The sequence below is a fragment of the Phocoena phocoena genome, chromosome 11, assembly GCF_963924675.1.
Source record: "Phocoena phocoena chromosome 11, mPhoPho1.1, whole genome shotgun sequence".
Classification (NCBI taxonomy): domain Eukaryota; kingdom Metazoa; phylum Chordata; class Mammalia; order Artiodactyla; family Phocoenidae; genus Phocoena; species Phocoena phocoena.
Window position 1 is genome coordinate 17,754,761 of NC_089229.1, and position 18,726 is coordinate 17,773,486.

The following is an 18,726-nucleotide window of genomic DNA, read 5'->3' on the forward strand; positions in this document are numbered from 1 at the left end:
AAAGCCAGTTTCAAGTGCGTCATGCTGACCCCAGTGCGATGCTGCCTGCCACCCACGCGTCACCTCCGGCCCATGAGATCCAAGGGGGCCTCGGGGCTCTAAGCACAGGACACGTGGCTGCTGAAGCCCGAGAACCTTCTGCAAACTTCGCCTTGGACTTGGGCAAGAAATACGTCAGTGGTTTGGAGTCCTGGCAGCAGCACCCACACTGGGGCTTAACCTCAGCAACCGGTCTGGAGGATGTTCTCCCCCGAGCGCTTGGTCACCGACAGTGTCGTGAATACCTGCAGGGGAGGAGACAGCATGAGACTCGGACACGGGCGCAGAAGTTAACTGGGCGCAGCTCAGATAACACCACGGGACTAAGAATGACTTGAGTAACTACTTACAACAGAGATGTAATATGACCAAGGTAAGCATTTCAACACCAAGGTGAAAGAGAAAAAAATGTAGCTTATATCTAATAAAGCACTTACTTGCATGAGGGTGATTAAAATAATACCCTGATTGTTTATCAGTTCTCTAAAAGAAATGTACCATGAAATATTCTGGACACATAGAAAGAAGTGAAGTGTACTATCACGAACACCCTTGTGCCCACCCAACTCAGGGAGCTTCGTAACACATGGTTCGAGCCCCATGGGTATCCCCTTCCTGATAACTTTCCCCCTCCCCGCCCCCTGACTGGTGCTTTTCTTTTGTAGGTTTTTAAAAACTTAATATGCGAATGGCAAGATGGTATATACATGCTCTTCTGCTACCTGCTTTCTCGGCTCAATACTTTATTCCTATTATTCACGCATACGGACACAGATAGCTCTAATTCTTCCATTTCTCACTGAATAGTATTCAATTACTACAGTATACGATACCACATTAGAGTATAGTATATATACTATAGTAGTGCTCTCCAACCTTTTCGGCACCAGGGACTGGTTTCGTGGAAGACAATTTTTCCGTGGATGGAGGGGGGCGGGCAGGAAGTGGGTGACGGTTCAGGGAGTAATGCAAGCGACGGGGACTGGGAGATGAAGCGTCCCTCGCTCACCTGCCGCTCACCTCCTGCTGTGTGGCCCAGTTCCTAACGGGCCATGCCCAGGGGTTGGGGACCCCTGCACTATAGTATTCAATCACTCAAATAGTGAGTATATTACAAATTACATGCCCAGGCTCCTTTTGCTGGCCACTCAAGCTATAACCAATATGCTATCTGCAGCATGCTATGACATTCTGGTACATCTCCCTGCACCTGGAGCTAGAGGTACAATTGCTGGGTGCGAGGGCAGGTGCAACTCTGACTTGGCTAGATTTCCAAAGTGCCTGACGAACTGATGCTCTCACTTGCAGTGACTGACAAGTTCTCCTGGTTCCACATCCTTGAAACATTGGTCCTTGTGGACTTAGAGCCTAAGAACTTTAGGTGGCTTTGATTTGCTACTACTCAGGATTGCCTATACCGAAAAAACAAGGGCTCTCAAACCTTAAAGCCTGTTCACGCTGATTAAAATACACAGAAATTACAGATTCTAATTTGGCAGATCTAGGGTGGGCCCCAGGAATCTCATTTTTAGCAAGAGTCCCAAGTGATTCTAACGCAGGTTGCCTAAAGACCACAGATTAGAACTTCTTGAGGAACACCAGTGTAGGCAACGCACTGAGAATTTAACGCAAAATTCAAAGCCTAGAAGCCCACTGCGTGGTAAACTAACCATTGGTTGCTTAACTTTGTAGTTTCCCCAAACAGGAAACCTGCAGCTCTCCTACAGTCTATCTATAACAGTAACTCTCTAAATTGCCAAATCCAGAGGGCACCTTGCCGCTTTCATTCCTCAGCCTCTCTGTAGCATTTCTTGTTGTCGATCTCAATGATCTTCTAACAATTTTCTTCTTTTTGCTTCCGTGAAAGCACTCTTTCCTGTTTCCTTCTTTTGTGGCTACTCCTCAGCCACGGCTTAGAGGTGTGCTGCTGAAACACCGGTTTTTTTTTTTAAATAAATTTATTTTTGGCTGCATCGGGTCTTGGTTGCTGCGCGCAGGCTTTCTCTCATTGCGGCGAGCAGGCACTACTCTTCGTTGCGGTGCACGGGCTTCTCACTGCGGTGGCTTCTCTCATTGCGGTGCGCGGGCTCAGGTAGTTGCAGCTCGCGGGCTCTAGAGCGCAGGCTCAGTAGCTGCGGCGCACGGGCTTAGTTGCTCCGCCGCATGTGGGATCTTCCCCCCAGACCAGGGCTCGAACCCGTGTCCCCTGCAGGCGGATTCTTAACCACCATTCCTGGTGGCACGTCCTGAAACACTGATTTTCCTCAGTCCTTAGGGTGGTCAGAGCCCCAGGGCAGGTGGGCTGCAGAACCAGGTGCCTGATCTGCTTATTCCAGTGTGCTGCCCAAACAATGCCACCGTCCACACGTGCACGACATGAACAAGGCCAGGCAGCATGGCCCTAAGGGTCCTTCCTCAGCTCTCTCCCCTTTAGATGCTCTCGTCATGGTCTCATTCAGGCAACTACTCCCTTTTAGGCAGATGGCTCCCGGTGAATGGCAGCGCCACTACTTGATTGACCAGGCCACGCGCCACGCATCTGGAATTGACCCTTCATTGACCCTTAATTCCTCTATTTCCATTACTGCTGATGTACCATCAATTAGTAAGTCTTAAGATATGTTGTTTCTTTTCTGTCAAATCTGATCCTTCTTCATGTTAACTCTGACTGAACTGTGAGATTTTTGTTAGTTTCCAAAACATATGGTGCCTTCACCTCCCTGTGATGACACTGTGTGGACCATACATTATACATTCCCGCCCTACTGGACACAGACGTCGGGGGCAGGGGCTTGCTCTGGCCAAGGATACATGTGGAAGTGGGAAGCATCACTCCTGAACAGAAGCCTTGGGCACCAAGGTGCTTTTCCTATACCTCCTGTCCCTCTGCCATTCAGCCAGCTGTGCCCCTAGGAGAGGCTGCCCCACCAGCCAGGTCCTGGAGTGATGATGGAATTGGAGCTGAGCTGCAGCTGTTCCATGATGACCTTAGAGCACCACAAGGAATAAACCTCTGTTTTTACAGGCAAAAAAAACCCAAACAAAATCACCACCCAAACTGATCATCTATACTGCCCAGGCATGAAAACATAAAAGGACTTTGTGTAAAATCAATTTTTACACAAACTTAGAACTTATTTGGCTACTGAATACAATTAAGATTTCAATCCAGGGGCTTCCCTGGTGGTGCAGTGGTTGAGAGTCTGCCTGCCGATGCAGGGGACACAGGTTCGTGCCCCGGTCCGGGAAGATCCCACATGCCGCGGAGTGGCTGGGCCCGTGAGCCATGGCCGCTGAGCCTGTGCGTCCGGAGCCTGTGCTCCACGACGGGAGAGGCCACAACAGTGAGAGGCCTGCGTACCGCAAAAAAAAAAAAATTTCAATCCAAATCTTTTCGGTCACACCAAGTAAGTTGAAAGGTAACTCTAAGTAAGATTCTGCAGAGTCCATTTGTCCTACTCTAACCCAGACCGACCTTTGAGAACCACTGAGTAAGTGTCACACTGAGACAGGAGGCTATGGCTGATTTGGGAGAGACCCCAGTGGAAGCGAGACTCATCAAGTGCTTGTATCACTGTCAGCACACCTAGACAAGCTTTTTGGTCAGCTGCATTCTCTGATTCCTGAGAAACAACTGGTCTCCTGATTTTTATTTTTATTTATTTATTATTATTTTTTTTTGCGGTACGTGGGCCTCTCACTGTTGTGGCCTCTCCCGTTGCGGAGCACAGGCTCCGGATGCGCAGGCCCAGCGGCCATGGCTCACGGGCCTAGCCGCTCCGCGGCACGTGGGATCCTCCCGGACTGGGGCACGAACCCATGTCCCCTGCATCGGCAGGCGGACTCCCAACCACTGTGCCACCAGGGAAGCCCTGGTCTCCTGATTTTTAATACAAAGAGGAAAGAGCACAAGAAATCGAGGCCACTTTGACTTATATAGGTCAAAGCAACAGGAATCAACATCAAAAATACTTGTGAATAAAAGGGGAAAATACTTTTGTGTAAAGGAGGAACAATACTGAGAAAAACCCGTGGTCTATTTTAGCCTTAAAAGCAGCAACAAAGCCTTTTTTCTTCCTATATATCAGCAGTGCCTCAAAAAAGTCAGACCCAAGTAATAATGGCTAGTAAAACATTTAAAGTATGAACCCAGAAGAAAAATGTGTGAACAACTTGCATCCAAAAAAACAGTAATTATAAGAAAAAAAAGGTTCATCCTTGTTAATAAAGATATGTGAAAATCCTTGAAATAGTTATCTTTCATACTTATTAAAGAAAAAGTTACACTGAATTTTGCAACGTTTTCATTAGCACTCAAATTCAACGCTGATGACACTGTAAACTAGTACAATTCTTCTTTGAAAAGCAATACAACTCCCTTGTTTAAAAAATGTGTGACTAAATAAATAAATTTATTTAAAAAAAAAATGTGTGACTGTGGATGAGGACAGAAAGATAATATGCAATAATGAAAATAGCTGTGTTCGGATGATGGTATCACGGGCAATTTAAAACACCATCGAACATGTTCTCTCTCCAATTTTCATAAAGGAAGAAAAATAATGAGGTAGGGAATACATTACAGCAAATTCCAGGCTTGTGAATTTGCAAGCTTATGTTTTATTTCTCAGGAATTAATTTAGAAATAGAACTTGTAGGACATGTGGTTAAAAAACTAAACCCATCAAAAATGGAAACAAATTAAGGGGGAAAAAAAGAGCTCTTATCAATAGCCAGGACATGGAAGCAACCTAAATGTCCATAGACAGATGAATGGATAAAGATGTGGCACGTATATACAATGGAATATTCCTCAGCCATAAAAAGGAACAAAATTGAGTTATGTGTAATGAGGTGGATGGAACTAGAGTCTGTCATACAGAGTGACGTAAGTCAGAAAGAGAAAAATAAATAACCGTATGCTAACACATATATATGGTATCGAGTGACTGCTGAACTTAGTGGCAGGGCAGGAATAAAGATGCAGATGTAGAGAATGGAGTTGAGGACACAGGGAGGGGGGAAGGGTAAGCTGGGACGAAGTGAGAGAGTGGCATGGACATACATACACTGACAAATGTAAAATGGACATAGTGGGAAGCAGCCGCATAGAACAGGGAGATCAGCTCGGTGCTTTGTGACCACCTAGAGGGGTGGGATAGGGAGGGAGGCTCAAGAGGGAGGGGCTATGGGGATATATGTATGCATATGGCTGATTCACTTTGTTATACAGCAGAAACTAACAACACTGTAAAGCAATTATACGCCAATAAAGATATTAAAAAAAAAAAGAGCTCTTATCTGTTTTTCTTATACTGGAAAACATGCTGATGTTAAAGAGATGGGGGAAGCCAAACTGCTGCTGCTGGTTAGTCTAAACAGAAAAACTGATGGGGTCAATTCTTACACATATTTTATACGTGCAGAGCTGCTTTAGAATTTTCATAAAAATACATGTAAAAAAAATGAGCGGAGGCAGCTTTTCGATCCCAGCACAAAGAACACTCACAAAAGGGCAAATGCGATAGGCCTGTACCTCACATTTCTTATCTGGCCAACACCTCCCAGCCTCACAAGACCCCCTTCACTGAAGACTGTGATTATGTTGACTATTAATAAAACAAAACTTCTGACGTTTGGCACTACAAGTCATTTTAAGACATTTCACAGGGTTTTCTCTCTGATGCTCCTTCTTCTTGAGCCATTTTTTTTCCTCTACAAATAAACTTAAGTTGAAATTATTACTCAAAATGATATGTAATCAGTTCCCTATTCAACTATTACTGCTCAGATGTCCAGAATAAATTATCACCATATCGTCCTCACACTGAATAACGCTCGTGCCATCACTGACACCCCAGGCCTTAAGACCCCCTCTCTCGTACTGAAACCAAGGGGCCTTCAGTCAAAACAACAGGAGTCCCTCCTCCTCCTCCAGCAATTCCAGAAGGAAACCCTTTGGAAACTATTTTGCTCCAAAAAGCAAAGCCTCCACTGAGGAATTCATCAACTTTTGTAAGCAATTACTTCTGAGAGCCAAAGGTTGTGCAATTGCCCAGGTTATTCTATCCAAATGGTACAGAAGAGTTCATTCAATGAATCATTCTGCAAACCACGCACAGCTGGCACGGGAGCCGGGCTAGTTCTAAATACTTGAAAGCAATGCCCAGGACCAATTTTCAAATTATTACTGTTTCTAATCCATCCAACGGACTGACATTTGTGAAGTTTGATAAAAATGATTAGGAAACAAACTTTTAAAAGGCATGTAAAATTAAAACCCAAATTTTCTATTATATCAGATACTGTCAAATTACCCTTTAAGTTTCTAAACCTTTTTTCTTCATTTCCATCCTGATCTCATTATGGACTAGTAACAAACATTCTCTGGACTGCATTTTGAGTGGCACTCCTGTACAGCACATGGCTGTTTGCTAGAAAAACAAACAGAAAAAACAACCAGTGGGTCCAGTAGCAAATCCAATTACATACTATGCCAGCCAGAACTCAGCATTTAGTAAGAGTGCCCCTAAAAATCCCCTGCTGATCAAATTTTACTTTCCCTTAATCAAGAAGCTTTAAGGAAGATTTCCACAATCAGAATTTTGTCATAAGTGTTTGGTTTTTCAAAATCTAGTTTCTAAGCAAGTTGCTCAAAACCAGAGGTAAAAGCAATCACCAGAGGAGCTTTCTCGAAATATACCTCCTTCCTCCACCTCCCCTCTCCCCAAAATACTGTAATGATGACTTTTTAGTCAAGCCACATCTTCTGTAATGAAATACCCTGGGGAAAAGCAGCTAACACATGCAGTTACTGAGTATCTGCCGAATGCCAGGGACTCCCCTAGATACTTTCTGCACAGCATGGCCCATTGGCCCTGTGAGTTACAGCATCTCCACGTCAAATGCCGTGGGAAGGTGTGTAGAGCATCGTCTGCACTGCGTGGTGTCTCGGAAGCCAGCCTGCCTGAGTTTGGATCTTGGTTCTGCCACTTCCAAGCTGCCAGGTCACTCAACCGCTCTGTCCTCAATTCCCTCGGGTGTCAAATGGAGACACTCCTGCCACCCACCCTGTGGGGTTCCTGTAAGGACTAATAAGTAGGTCAGCATGCGGAGGGCAGGGTCCTGACACAGTCAGTAAGCCCTCAGGAACCTCAGCGCTTCTGCAGTGTGATTCCCCGGGAAGCTGCTCTTTCTACGACTGCTCCCTACTTCAAGCCACAAATGTGAACCACTCTCAGTTCTTCCCCTTTCCAAACAGCGGGCTAGTGCGATCAACTCCATATCCTATTCCCTCTCGCCTGGACCATGTCTTCTGACACACACTGCCACGACCCCGGTTCAGGCCCCTGCCCCTGCCCGCCTCCAGACGTGCCTCGGCGGGACCTCTCCCCACAGCGCAGCCGGAGGGATTTCTCTCAGTAAGGTGTCTGATCACGTCCCCCCCACCCACCCCCGGACCCCGACCCCGACCCAGCTTTAAAGCTCTCTTAGCTGAACTGCAATGGCCCCGGGATAAAGTCAAAATGTCCCGCCTTGGTTTATGAGGCCATGACCTTCCTACCTACTTCTCCAGACTAATTTTATCCTTTTCCTTACCCTTCTCTGAGCTCTTCAAGCTACAGCAGCGCTCAGGGACCTGAAAGGCCATGAGCTCTTCCACAGAGCTCTCGTATCTGGTGTGCCCTGACCCTAGGGCTCGCCACACTGGACTGTAACTGACACTTCCCTCACCTGCCTCCCTGCTCCGACTCACATCCTAAATCCTTGCTGCTCCCCAGTGCCCAGCACAGTGCTAGGCACATGGCTGCACTACAGGTGCGCTCAGAGGGTGAGAAAATAGCATCCAGGGTTTTAATCTCGTTAATCAGCCGCCAGCTTGGAAAAAAGAAACAGAAAAAAAGCCCCATCAGAGGAGAACATTCACCTCTGAGCTTCAACGTCATAAGAGAAGCAACAGATGGAGAGGCACAGTGGCAAACATCAAGACTTAAAAAGGGTTCCCATGGTGCCAGGTGTACGGCGGGAGCAGGCCTTTGGCTGACCTCCCTGCGGGCCCGGGCTTCAGGAGGACACCTGCCTCTTCACTGCACCTCTCTGCCCAGCTGGCAGTCATCCTGCCAAGATGCTGCCGCGCTCTCACTGCTGCTGGGTCACAACACAACACGACACGACACGATACAACACAACCAAGTGAGGCGGCAGGAGGCAAGCACACGTCAGCCTTTTCAACCAGCCCACTGAGAACCAAATTCAGATTAAAAAGTTAGACTCTCGCAGAACCAAGTAGGGAAGTTACGTCTTTATCCCTGTCGGAGATGACTGTTCTTATTTTAAAGTATCTTAGACTTTTAAATATACTCACTGTCGTGGGTTGAATTAAGTCTCCCAGAAAGATGTTCAAGTCCTAAGCCCTGGTAATGTGCACATGACCTTATTTGGAAACAAGGTCTTTGCAGATGTAACCAAGTTAAAATGAAATCATGCTGGATCAGCGTGGGCCCTAATCCAATGACTAATTATCCTTACAATAGGAGGGAAATTTGGCTCAGATACACAGGAGATAAGATCACATGAAAAGCGGAGGCAGAGACTGGAGTGATGTGTCTACAAGCTGAGAAATGTCAAGACCTGCAACCCCAGAAGCTGAAGCGGCAAAGAAGCCATCCTCTCTAGAGCCTTTGGAGGGAGCACAGCCCTGCTGACACCCTGATTTCAGAGTCTAGCCTCCAAAACTCTGAGAGAATAGATTTCCATTGTCTTCAAACGCCCAGTCTGTGGTGGTTTGTTACATCAGCCCCAGGAAACTAACACACTAAGTGTTCTTGAAAAAAAAAAATTAAGTTAATTGGCTCCTTCCCTAGACAGTCTCAGTCATTACACTGAATAAAAGACATACTGGGCTTCCCTGGTGGCGCAGTGGTTGACAGTCCGCCTGCCGATGCAGGGGACACAGGTTCATGCCCCAGTCCGGGAAGGTCCCACATGCCGCGGAGCGGCTGGGCCAGTGAGCCATGGCCGCTGAGCCTGCGCGTCCGGAGCCTGTGCTCCGCAATGGGAGAGGCCACAACAGCGAGAGGCCCGTGTACCACACACACACAAAAAAGACATACTGCCTGTTCTTTAAGAGCTTTTAAAATCTATTCTCTTTTCAATTTTTATTTATAATGTTTGAAATTTAGTTTTACTTCACAAGAACAAGTTTTCAAAAAAAGAAGAAAAAAAACCCACACAGAACAAAACAACACATACACACAAAGTTTTCTGTGAATAATGCCACTAAACAGGTGCTTATTAATACAGAGTAAGACACTATCCCTACTCAGGGAAAAGGCAAAGAAAAAGGAAATGAGAACATTTTTCCAGGCTGCAGTTCTCAGTTCCATACCTAAGCCTCTTTATGAGATAACCTCTCCCCACCTCCAAGTTCTCCAGCGTAGACACTTTTTTTGGTTTCCAGGCCCTACTTAGTGGTATCACAATATTCGACTCTTGGAATGAGCACTGACAGGCATGAAGAAACACTGACACCCAGAGGCCCACACTGGTCAATTTCCAGTTCTACTGCCATTTGCTTGATCTTTTACAAGCCTCACTTTCATTCTCATTCTTTAATGTCAAAAGCTCACAAGGTAGACATCATTTAGCCTCCAGGTAGCTCAGGGATAACTAGGATTGATGCTCTTTCTGGGTACGAACAGCATTATTAGCTGACTGCCAGGAAAATAATTTAGGACACATGATAAATAAAAGATTTGAGGCACATCTCTATAAAGCACTCTCATCATTTTTACCATTTAATAGCATGACAGTACTATCTGGTTACCAGGAATGAGAAACATATGAAAGAGAAAAAATCATTTCTAGAGACAAGACTTTCTTTTAAGATATTCTCCACTAATAAGCTCTAAGGAGGTAAAAGTAGCTCGAGTACAGCAGAAAGAACACTAGCTGCAGAGTCCTAGATCTGCCCCCTGTAAGCCAGGTGACGCTGTCACTTTGAAACAGAGCCTTTAAAACATAGTGACCCACCTCTGCGCAGACGGGGTGGATTCCGATGGTGCCGTCCAGCTGGTCTTTGGTCAGCCCGCACTTGAGAGCTGCTGCGAAGCCCTGGGTAACTTCTCCAGCATTTGGACCCAGTACGTGGAAGCCCACAACACGCTCCTAAGGTACAAAAAAGTAATAAAATTATGCGGCTTTTCCCCCCTTAACAGACTGGAATATTTCCCCAGTCTAATCTAAAACCCCCATTCAGAAATGGCCAAGGCTTATACTAATGCTTGCTGCTAAAAGCTGTCTAGGCTGCAGATACTCCAACGTGGGCCAGTACAGCACGTGTGGTCACATCAAGCAAGAAGGGAAAGACAGGAATCGGCCATGGATGATGATGAAGAGACAAATGAAAAGCAAAAATGTGTGCAACCCATAAGCACCAAAATGTTCTGGAAAATGTTTTCAAAGGGCCGTTCCATTGTGCCCTCATCTCCTCTATCTGATTGTCTCAAAGCTCCAGATAAACGACCTGTGGTAGCTGAAACATTGAAGGGCAACCACTCAAATTAAAAAATCATTTACACTAAAGTTTTGCGGGTAGATAGCACAGACTTAAGATCCTTCCAATGTGAAAACACTTTTTAAAAAATTTCTTATTGGAGTATAGTAGTTTACAACGTTATATTAGTTTCAAGTGTACAGCAAAGTGAATCAGTTATGCATATACATATATGTACTTTTCTAGATTCTTTTCCCATATAGGCCATTACAGAGTACTGAGTGGAGTTCTCTGTGCTATAAAGTAGGTCCTTATTAGTTATCTATTTTACATATAGTAGCGTGTATATGTCAATCCCCATCTCCCACTTTATCCCCCCCTTACCCCCTGAACCACAAGTTTGTTTTCTACATCTGTGACTCTATTTCTGTTCTGTAAATAAGTTCATTTGTACCCTTTTTTTAGCTTCCACATAAAGCAATATCATATGATATTTGTCAATCTCTATGAGTGAAAGCAAGAAAAAAAAATATTTGGCAACTCTGAAATACCTGTGTGGGAATTATTTTGGATAAATTCTAAATCCCACACTCAGGCTACCTCTGCCAAGAGCAGGGAAGCCTGTTGCGTTCTACTGCACAGACGTTCCGAGCCAGCTCGGGGGTAGTGCATCCAGTCCAGCACCCTCACAACAGACCAGGTAGCTCAGGTGGTGAGGTGCAGAGCCTGACCTAAGGTGCAATGCTCCCTGGAAACAATCAGGAAAGGCATTCTGTATGTGATACATTCCATGTTAGACTCTTACATTATTCATCCCGACAGTCAGGGGTTGTGTATATGGATAAATAAAACACAAAATATACTAGGCTCTTAAAATATGCTAGATTTACATGTAATAATATGGATAAATCTCAAACTGAGATTCAAAAAAAAAAGTGCAGGCTTCTATTTAGCTGAGGATACCACTCTTCTTTAAACCACACTGTATGACATTTATGGTAAGTAACAGGCAGCAAACGTATACAAATGTGAACAGGTGAGAGAGTCCAACTTGAGGACAGTGCTGCCTCTGGAGCAGGGAAGGAATGAGGGGTAGAGGATCAAGAAAGAATACGAAAGACAGCACCGGCACCAGCTAGTGGTTAACAGCACAGAGTCTACGTTGCCTGGGACTGAATTCCAGCTCTGCCATTAACTAGTAAGTACCCTGGCACAACTATTTAACTTCCACGCTTCAGTTTCCTCGTCTGTGAATGGGGATAGCAATAGCACATACCTCACAGGGTTATGTAAGGATTAAATAAGTTCGTACATGTGGACCATTAAGTAGTCTCTGGCACATTTCAAGTGTTCAATTACATATAGGCTATTATAAACTGCCTCTGTGATGGTTTATCTCTGATAAGAGAAAAGCTCTGAGGCAAATACACCAAAATGTTAATATTCATTTGAGTCTGGATGGTAGGTACGTTCTCCCAACCCTTTCTGTAAATTTTAAGTATTTCGTGTAAAAAAAGAGTAGCACACAAAAAGCACAAAAGCCTGGTAAGCAAGTATTACCTAAAACCAAGCACATCTAGACGCTGTGAAGTGACCGACTCAAAATGATTAAAGCAAGCCCCAAGGATGGTCATGTTCCAGAAGCAAGCTGTTGTATGAGACGGCTCATGACAAAAGAGCAATGCCAAGTATTCGTCTCTTCTAATACTATCTTTTTTAATGAAAATAATTGACAAGTGTCATCCTATTTATCGCCTCAGTCATTTTAATTAAGGTGAGTTTACCGGTAATGAAAATTATTTTTCATATTATATAAAAAATGCCAGGCTTCCCTGGTGGCGCAGTGGTTGAGAGTCCGCCTGCCGATGCAGGGGACACGGGTTCGTGCCCCGGTCCGGGAGGATCCCACATGCCGCGGAGCGGCTGGGCCCGTGAGCCATGGCCGCTGAGCCTGCGCGTCCGGAGCCTGTGCTCCGCAACGGGAGAGGCCACAACAGTGAGAGGCCCACGTACCGCCAAAAAAAAAAAAAAAAATTCGTTTTGAACAAATGACACGGCAGTTCAAAAAAAAAAAAGGACAAAACAACTGGATACAGTTAAAATTAAAGACTTGCTCAGTGTGAAACTTTTGAGGTTTCATTGATTGCCTTGTGCAAATGAAGTATCTCTTGCTAGATATAAGGCTGCCAATGAGAACGTCTGACATTTTCTCCTTTTCTCCTTTCTCTTTTACAGTAGCATGGTATCTAATGTATATTCAAACAAATGACTTTATTAAAACTTATGTCTAAAAAGATAAAACTCTACATGAAATTGTACTCTATTTCTACTCTGTATAGCTTGTTAGAGGTTATCATAGTATGTCCATTTTTTAAATGCATCTATGATGACCTTTTTTGTAGAGGATCCAGGTTTTCCTAGAACCTTGGGTTCTGCAAAAAGCAATCTGCAACTGTGCTACTGTGTACAGTGGTAGTTTCTAAACAGGATATATCAGTTAATTATACTCAAATCCCAAGATAAGAAAATGAGTTTATTAGCCTTTTAACACATGGATTCTTTAGCATTGTTTATAGTTTTACTGGGGACACTTTTTTTAAAAGTAAGATCTCAGTTAAGTTAAAAATACCAATTCTCATAAAGATTCAATCCACATAGGTGAAGGGATATCAGGAGGTACAAACTTCCAGTTACAAAATAAATCAGTCACCGGTATGAAATGTACAATGTGGGGAATATAGTCAATAATTATGTAATAGCTTTGAATGGTGACAGATAGGATACAAACTTGGGTTATTACTATTCTTTTTGTTTTGTCATTATTTGTAGACAGTTGACAGCTTCATTGGTCCCCTCTAATAAACACAAGCAGTTCTCAAGTTGTCCCTCTGGTTCCTTCCTCCAGAAAGTTCTGACTGCCTGCCCACTACATCCACTGCAGACGTGAGTCAAGCAGTGTCATCATGGGCCTCGCCCTGGGATAACATCCCAACAGGAAACCTACAGGTTGAACGCTAAAGGAATGCCATGTATGTACCATGTGAAAAATTAGTAGAAAGGCGTAAATAAGATTAGCACTTACACTGTCTTTGATATTGCAGACTATTTTTGCATAACATTTGTTGTTATCTCTTGATGGAATCGTCCATTCCAATGGCCAAAAGTGACTATGGTAAACCTAAGAAGAGGGAAGCACAATTTAGACCCATCATCTTAAGAAGGATGTCTGTCAAACATGAGTTGTGGTGTGAAGACGGTGGAGGCTCTTTAACGTTTAATAATTAGACTTTCATTAAACACTAAAATTCATGGATACATAGGAACCTGGTCAGAAGGTAAACAGCTTTAAACTCACAGGTGACAAGCCCTTTTGCTATAAGCTCATCCCTTAATTACATTTCAACCTCCAACGAATAGACCTTATGTAACAAGAGCAAACAAATGAGAGAAAGAAGCCATGTGATTACTTGCTGTCTTGCATTAGAAAAAAAACAAAACAAAAAAACACCATCTAGCTACCTCACAGGAATGACAACTTTGGGCAAGAAACAAGTAAGGTGCCGGGAACAATTATAGCAATTATCTAGTTCTCTGACTTAATATTTCCAAAAATTTTCTCCTCTGAAATTATTCACCAAAAGTATTGAAGGAGAGAAGGAAGGAGGGAGGGAAGATGGTACATAGAAGGACAAACAGACATCCTTACTGATATTTCATAAACTTAAGTCTCGGATGACTAAAGGGATTTTTTTCTCCTCCAACTGCTAGCCTCAATTCAAAACATATATGGTTGGTAGGACCCTTTAAAAACATACTGATTATGTAAACATTATATAACATTCTTTTATCTTATAATATGTGATTTTTTAAAATGTGTGTTACAATATTGAATGTGTAGTATCATAGTACTGCAACCATTACACCGAGAAAAAATTGGTTAAAGCAATTATCCCCAAAGGCTAACAACTGCTGCGTTGTAAACATAAGCCTATGAGTAACTGTTTACTACTTCCTTTGCCGTTTTCAAGATTTCAACTCAAATGCATTGTTTTTATAATAAAAAATCCAAATTCTAATAAAACGAATTCCAAAGACTATCTGTGAAGAAACACAGAATATATACATTAAGAACCTTAAAATGTAAATACCTTCTGATAGCAATCTATCCTCAGCAAAAAATCAAAGAGACAATGAGTAGCAAAGATGTTCACAATTCTATTAATAACAGTGAAAAACTGTAAATAATCTAATAAAAGAAAGGCTTACCAAATTACCGTACAGCACCCCTAAAAGGAAATATTGCACAAGTCATTTTTAAAAGCGGTGTTTTTAGAGGGAAATGGCTTGTGACCTAACGTTAACTGCAAAGTACGACAGAAAACTGCACATAACTTAATCACGCTTAAACTAAAATGTATATACCTACACAAAATTATATACACACACAATATATATAACATATAAATACTTAGAGATTAGCATATGCAAAAGTATTAATAGCAGTTATCTTTTCATGAATTAAAATTTGTTTTTATATTTTCCTAATTTTTCAAATTTCCTATGAGGATATATATATATATATATATATATATATTTTTTTTTACAATCAGAAAAGAAGTGTTGGGCTTCCCTGGTGGCACAGTGGTTGAGAGTCCACCTGCCGATGCAGGGGACACGGGTTCGTGCCCCGGTCCGGGAGGATCCCACATGCCGCGGAGCGGCTGGGCCCGTGAGCCATGGCCGCTGAGCCTGTGCGTCCAGAGCCTGTGCTCCACAATGGGAGAGGCTACAACAGTGAGAGGCCCGCGTACCGCAAAAAAAAAAAAAAAAAAATGTAGAAAGCTCCTATTTAATACAGTCAACTCATGTTTAGCATTCCTAGTGGAAAAGATGAACATAACAACAAATTATATCATTTTGTTATTTTTCAATCCAAAAACTAACTTTCCTAATTTTAGAATGCAACCTGTGATTTTATTTAAAAAAAAAAAAAAAAAAAAGATAAGAAGAAGGATTGCCTTCCAAAGCATGTTGGCTTTAGGCTAATATTTTATTTATTTTTTTTTTTTATTTTTGAATTTTATTTATTTTATTTTTTTATACAGCAGGTTCTTATTAGTTATCCATTTAATACATATTAGTGTAATATGTCAATCCCAAGCTACCAATTCATCAAGAAATATGAAAATAATGTGTTACTGATAGACTGATATTACATGCTACTACTGAAGCATATAATAAAGAAAAGATTAAGAAATTTAGAATAGACTTTTATATTACAAATTTTACTCTGATTCACAAATCTGGTCTTTTAGAAGGTTTTACTGGAAACTTTTTTCCCAAGTGATTTAAAACAGCAGACCCTATGTGCAGCATTATTTGTATATGTAAAAGTAGTTATTTCATGTGCATTTTCCTTGACTATATACAGGATAAAAGGTGACTGGCAAAGTTAGTATAAATTAGAGGGTAATGGTAGAAAAAAAAAGTTAATAAGACAGTAGAAATGTAGGTACTTTTTAGTTTCCTTCCTTGTATTTTTAACCATATAAATAATAAAAAGAAACCAGTAAAAGTGGTTTTGAAAAGCAGAACTAAGTATTACTGGGTCAACTGATAAAACTGATATATGGAAGGCAGGTCAGATAAAAGTATTGTATCAACATTACATTGTCTAAAAAATAGTAACCACTGTGTGGTTATACAGGAAAATGTCCTTGTTCATAGGAAATACACATTCAAGTATTTAGGGGTAAAGGGGATTCAACTTACTCTCAAATGGTTCAGGAAGAAGAAATACACACAGATGCACAAAGAAAGAGGAAGGGAACATGCAAAGTATAAAACTAATGGGCAAAATGTTAATAATGCATGAATCTGGATAATGGGTATACAGAAATTCTTTGGGCTATCTTTCAATTTCTCTGTATGCTGAAAATTATTTTAAATTTTGGGGGGAAAAGTAGTAGTAAAGAGTAGAACTTACCTCAATATTTTCTTCCCCAAATTTCTCCACAGCTTTCTCTTCAGAAAGACCACAAGCACCATATTCCAAAGGAGTGAAAACGGTCGTTGGAACATTTTCATAGTCACACTGTTTCAAAATGGAGGAAAAGAATTATGACAGAAGGAATTATAACTGAAAAGAGCATATACTTCCAAAAGGTTCAAATTTAGGAAAGGAAAACAGACTAATAAAAACCTACTATGCTGAGAACCATTAACTGATATGATAAAATTTCAGCAGCGGTTTAAAGTCCGTTAATACTAGTCATGAATAAACAATTTGCGTGGCCTCTCCACCCATCTACCAACAGATATTACAAGGACATCCTTTATCTCCCTTAAATAAAGCACCCAAAAACACCACCAGTGCACCCAATGCTTAAAGTCTCCTATTATTCGTGGCAGAAGTTAACAGACTTTATTGGAAAATCAATCAGGCAATACAAATCAAGAGCCATAAGAACATTTAATAATTTTTGGCCCAATAACACCACTTTTAGAAATCTATAATAATAATTTAATATATAGCAAAAGCCACATGCATTAACTGAGCAATGCCGCAGTTCTCATCAACAGTGGCAATATTGGAGCGGCTTTAAAATGCAAATAAGGAAGTGATTCTGTAGTACATATTTCCAATGCAATCTTATGCAGCCATTAAAATGGTAATGAAGGCCACAGCAACAAAAAAGTTCATGATTATGACAGTATTTCCAAAGCACATTTTAATAGGCGTAGATGCCGGAAGGGTTCTGAAGTGAAACAAGTTTGTAAAATGCTGTAATTAGCAAATAAACAGGTTTCTCAACTATCAGATTCCTCAGAGCCTTTGATATGCTGATGTGAATTGTGAAAAATGTAATTATGTAAGTGTCAAATATGTTTGCCAATGCTATTTGGTAAAAACCTACCCAGTCACATTTGGACATAGAGGTAAAGCCTAAATTTAAGGTAAGTGCTTAAAATATGAAAAATACAATTCTCCCTCTCTAACACCATAGGGTGAGATTTTTAAAATGTGCCTCCCTCTAGAAATAGCATATATAGTCTTTTTTTCTCCAAAAAGAGCACAAATCCTTGGAATTCCGATTCAAAAGTAAAGGCAGACATCCACTTACAGCCATAATGGACCAGGTTTACTTCCTGTTTTAAACAACTAAAAAACGGGACAAATATGAAATACTTCTTAAGACACTGATGGTAGGGTGTGCAGCACTGTGGTCCCTGTGAGAAGGGAAACAAATGAGGTGAGACCAGCGATTGCTCTAGTCTCCTGCCCAGAGCAGTTTCCAGGGCTTGGTGCAAAGAGAGGGAACAGAGTGCAGGGTCTTCCTGAGTTATGGAGACAGAGATCCCAGTTCAGGGAAGCCAGTGTGGCCCGAAGCTGCAGGGCAGAACACCAAAGTGGGTGGAGCTGCACAAGGAGAACTTAAGATCTGCAGAGAGGGCCTCCTGAGATTTGGGCTGAGGACTGATCTGTAAATGGATGCCAGAGGAAAGCACTCAAGGGTGAGGAAAGAACCACTGGAAATCAGCAAGCGCCCAAATGACCAGAGCTCTTACAGGACGGGAATCAGTTTCTGTTCCCACAGGCCAGAGTAGAGAAAGAGTTCGTAGTAAGAGGAACGGGGGCAGAGTCCTCGAAAGGGCAACAATTGAGTAGTGGAACTAAATTGGGCCTAAATGAAAGGCTGCTGTTGACAAACCTTTAAAAAGCTGAAAAGCAAGCTACACGAGGATAAAATTAATCCCCTGTAACATAATGGGCCACCAGAACAAAGTCCAACACTATATAAGGGAATTCAACAAAACCCAGCCCCCAACAGTGTAAAATGCACAAAGTCTGCATCCATCCAAAGTAACACGACATGCAAATGAGCAAGAACACACAAACTAATACCAAGAGGAAAATCAATCAACAGAAAAAGACATTGCAAAAGAGATAAGGGGATTAGCAGAGGACATTAAAAGAGCTATTATAAGGACTTCCCTGGTGGTGTGGTGGTTGGGAGTCTGCCTGCCAATTCAGGGGACACGGGTTTGATCCCTGGTCCGGGAGTATCCCACATGCCATGGAGCAGCTGAGCCCGTGCGCCACAGCTACTGAGCCTGCACTCTAGAGTCCGCAAGCCACAGCTACTGAGCGCGAATTACTGAAGCCCGTAATTACTGAAGGCTGTGAGCTC

At 42.4% G+C, this 18,726-nt stretch overlaps 1 protein-coding gene across 1 annotated transcript in view; it reads right to left on the minus strand.

The window, feature by feature from the left end:
* Positions 1-221: 221 nt before the first annotated feature.
* TXNRD1 (thioredoxin reductase 1) overlaps positions 222-18,726 on the minus strand; it is a 98,740-nt gene continuing 80,235 nt past the window's right edge. Inside the window, exons 13-16 of the mRNA XM_065887132.1 lie at positions 16,521-16,628; positions 13,617-13,712; positions 10,072-10,206; positions 222-284 (exon numbers count right to left, since the gene is read on the minus strand). Coding sequence (XP_065743204.1) covers positions 222-284; positions 10,072-10,206; positions 13,617-13,712; positions 16,521-16,628 — 402 coding nt within the window. The remainder of the gene's footprint in view (positions 285-10,071; positions 10,207-13,616; positions 13,713-16,520; positions 16,629-18,726) is intronic.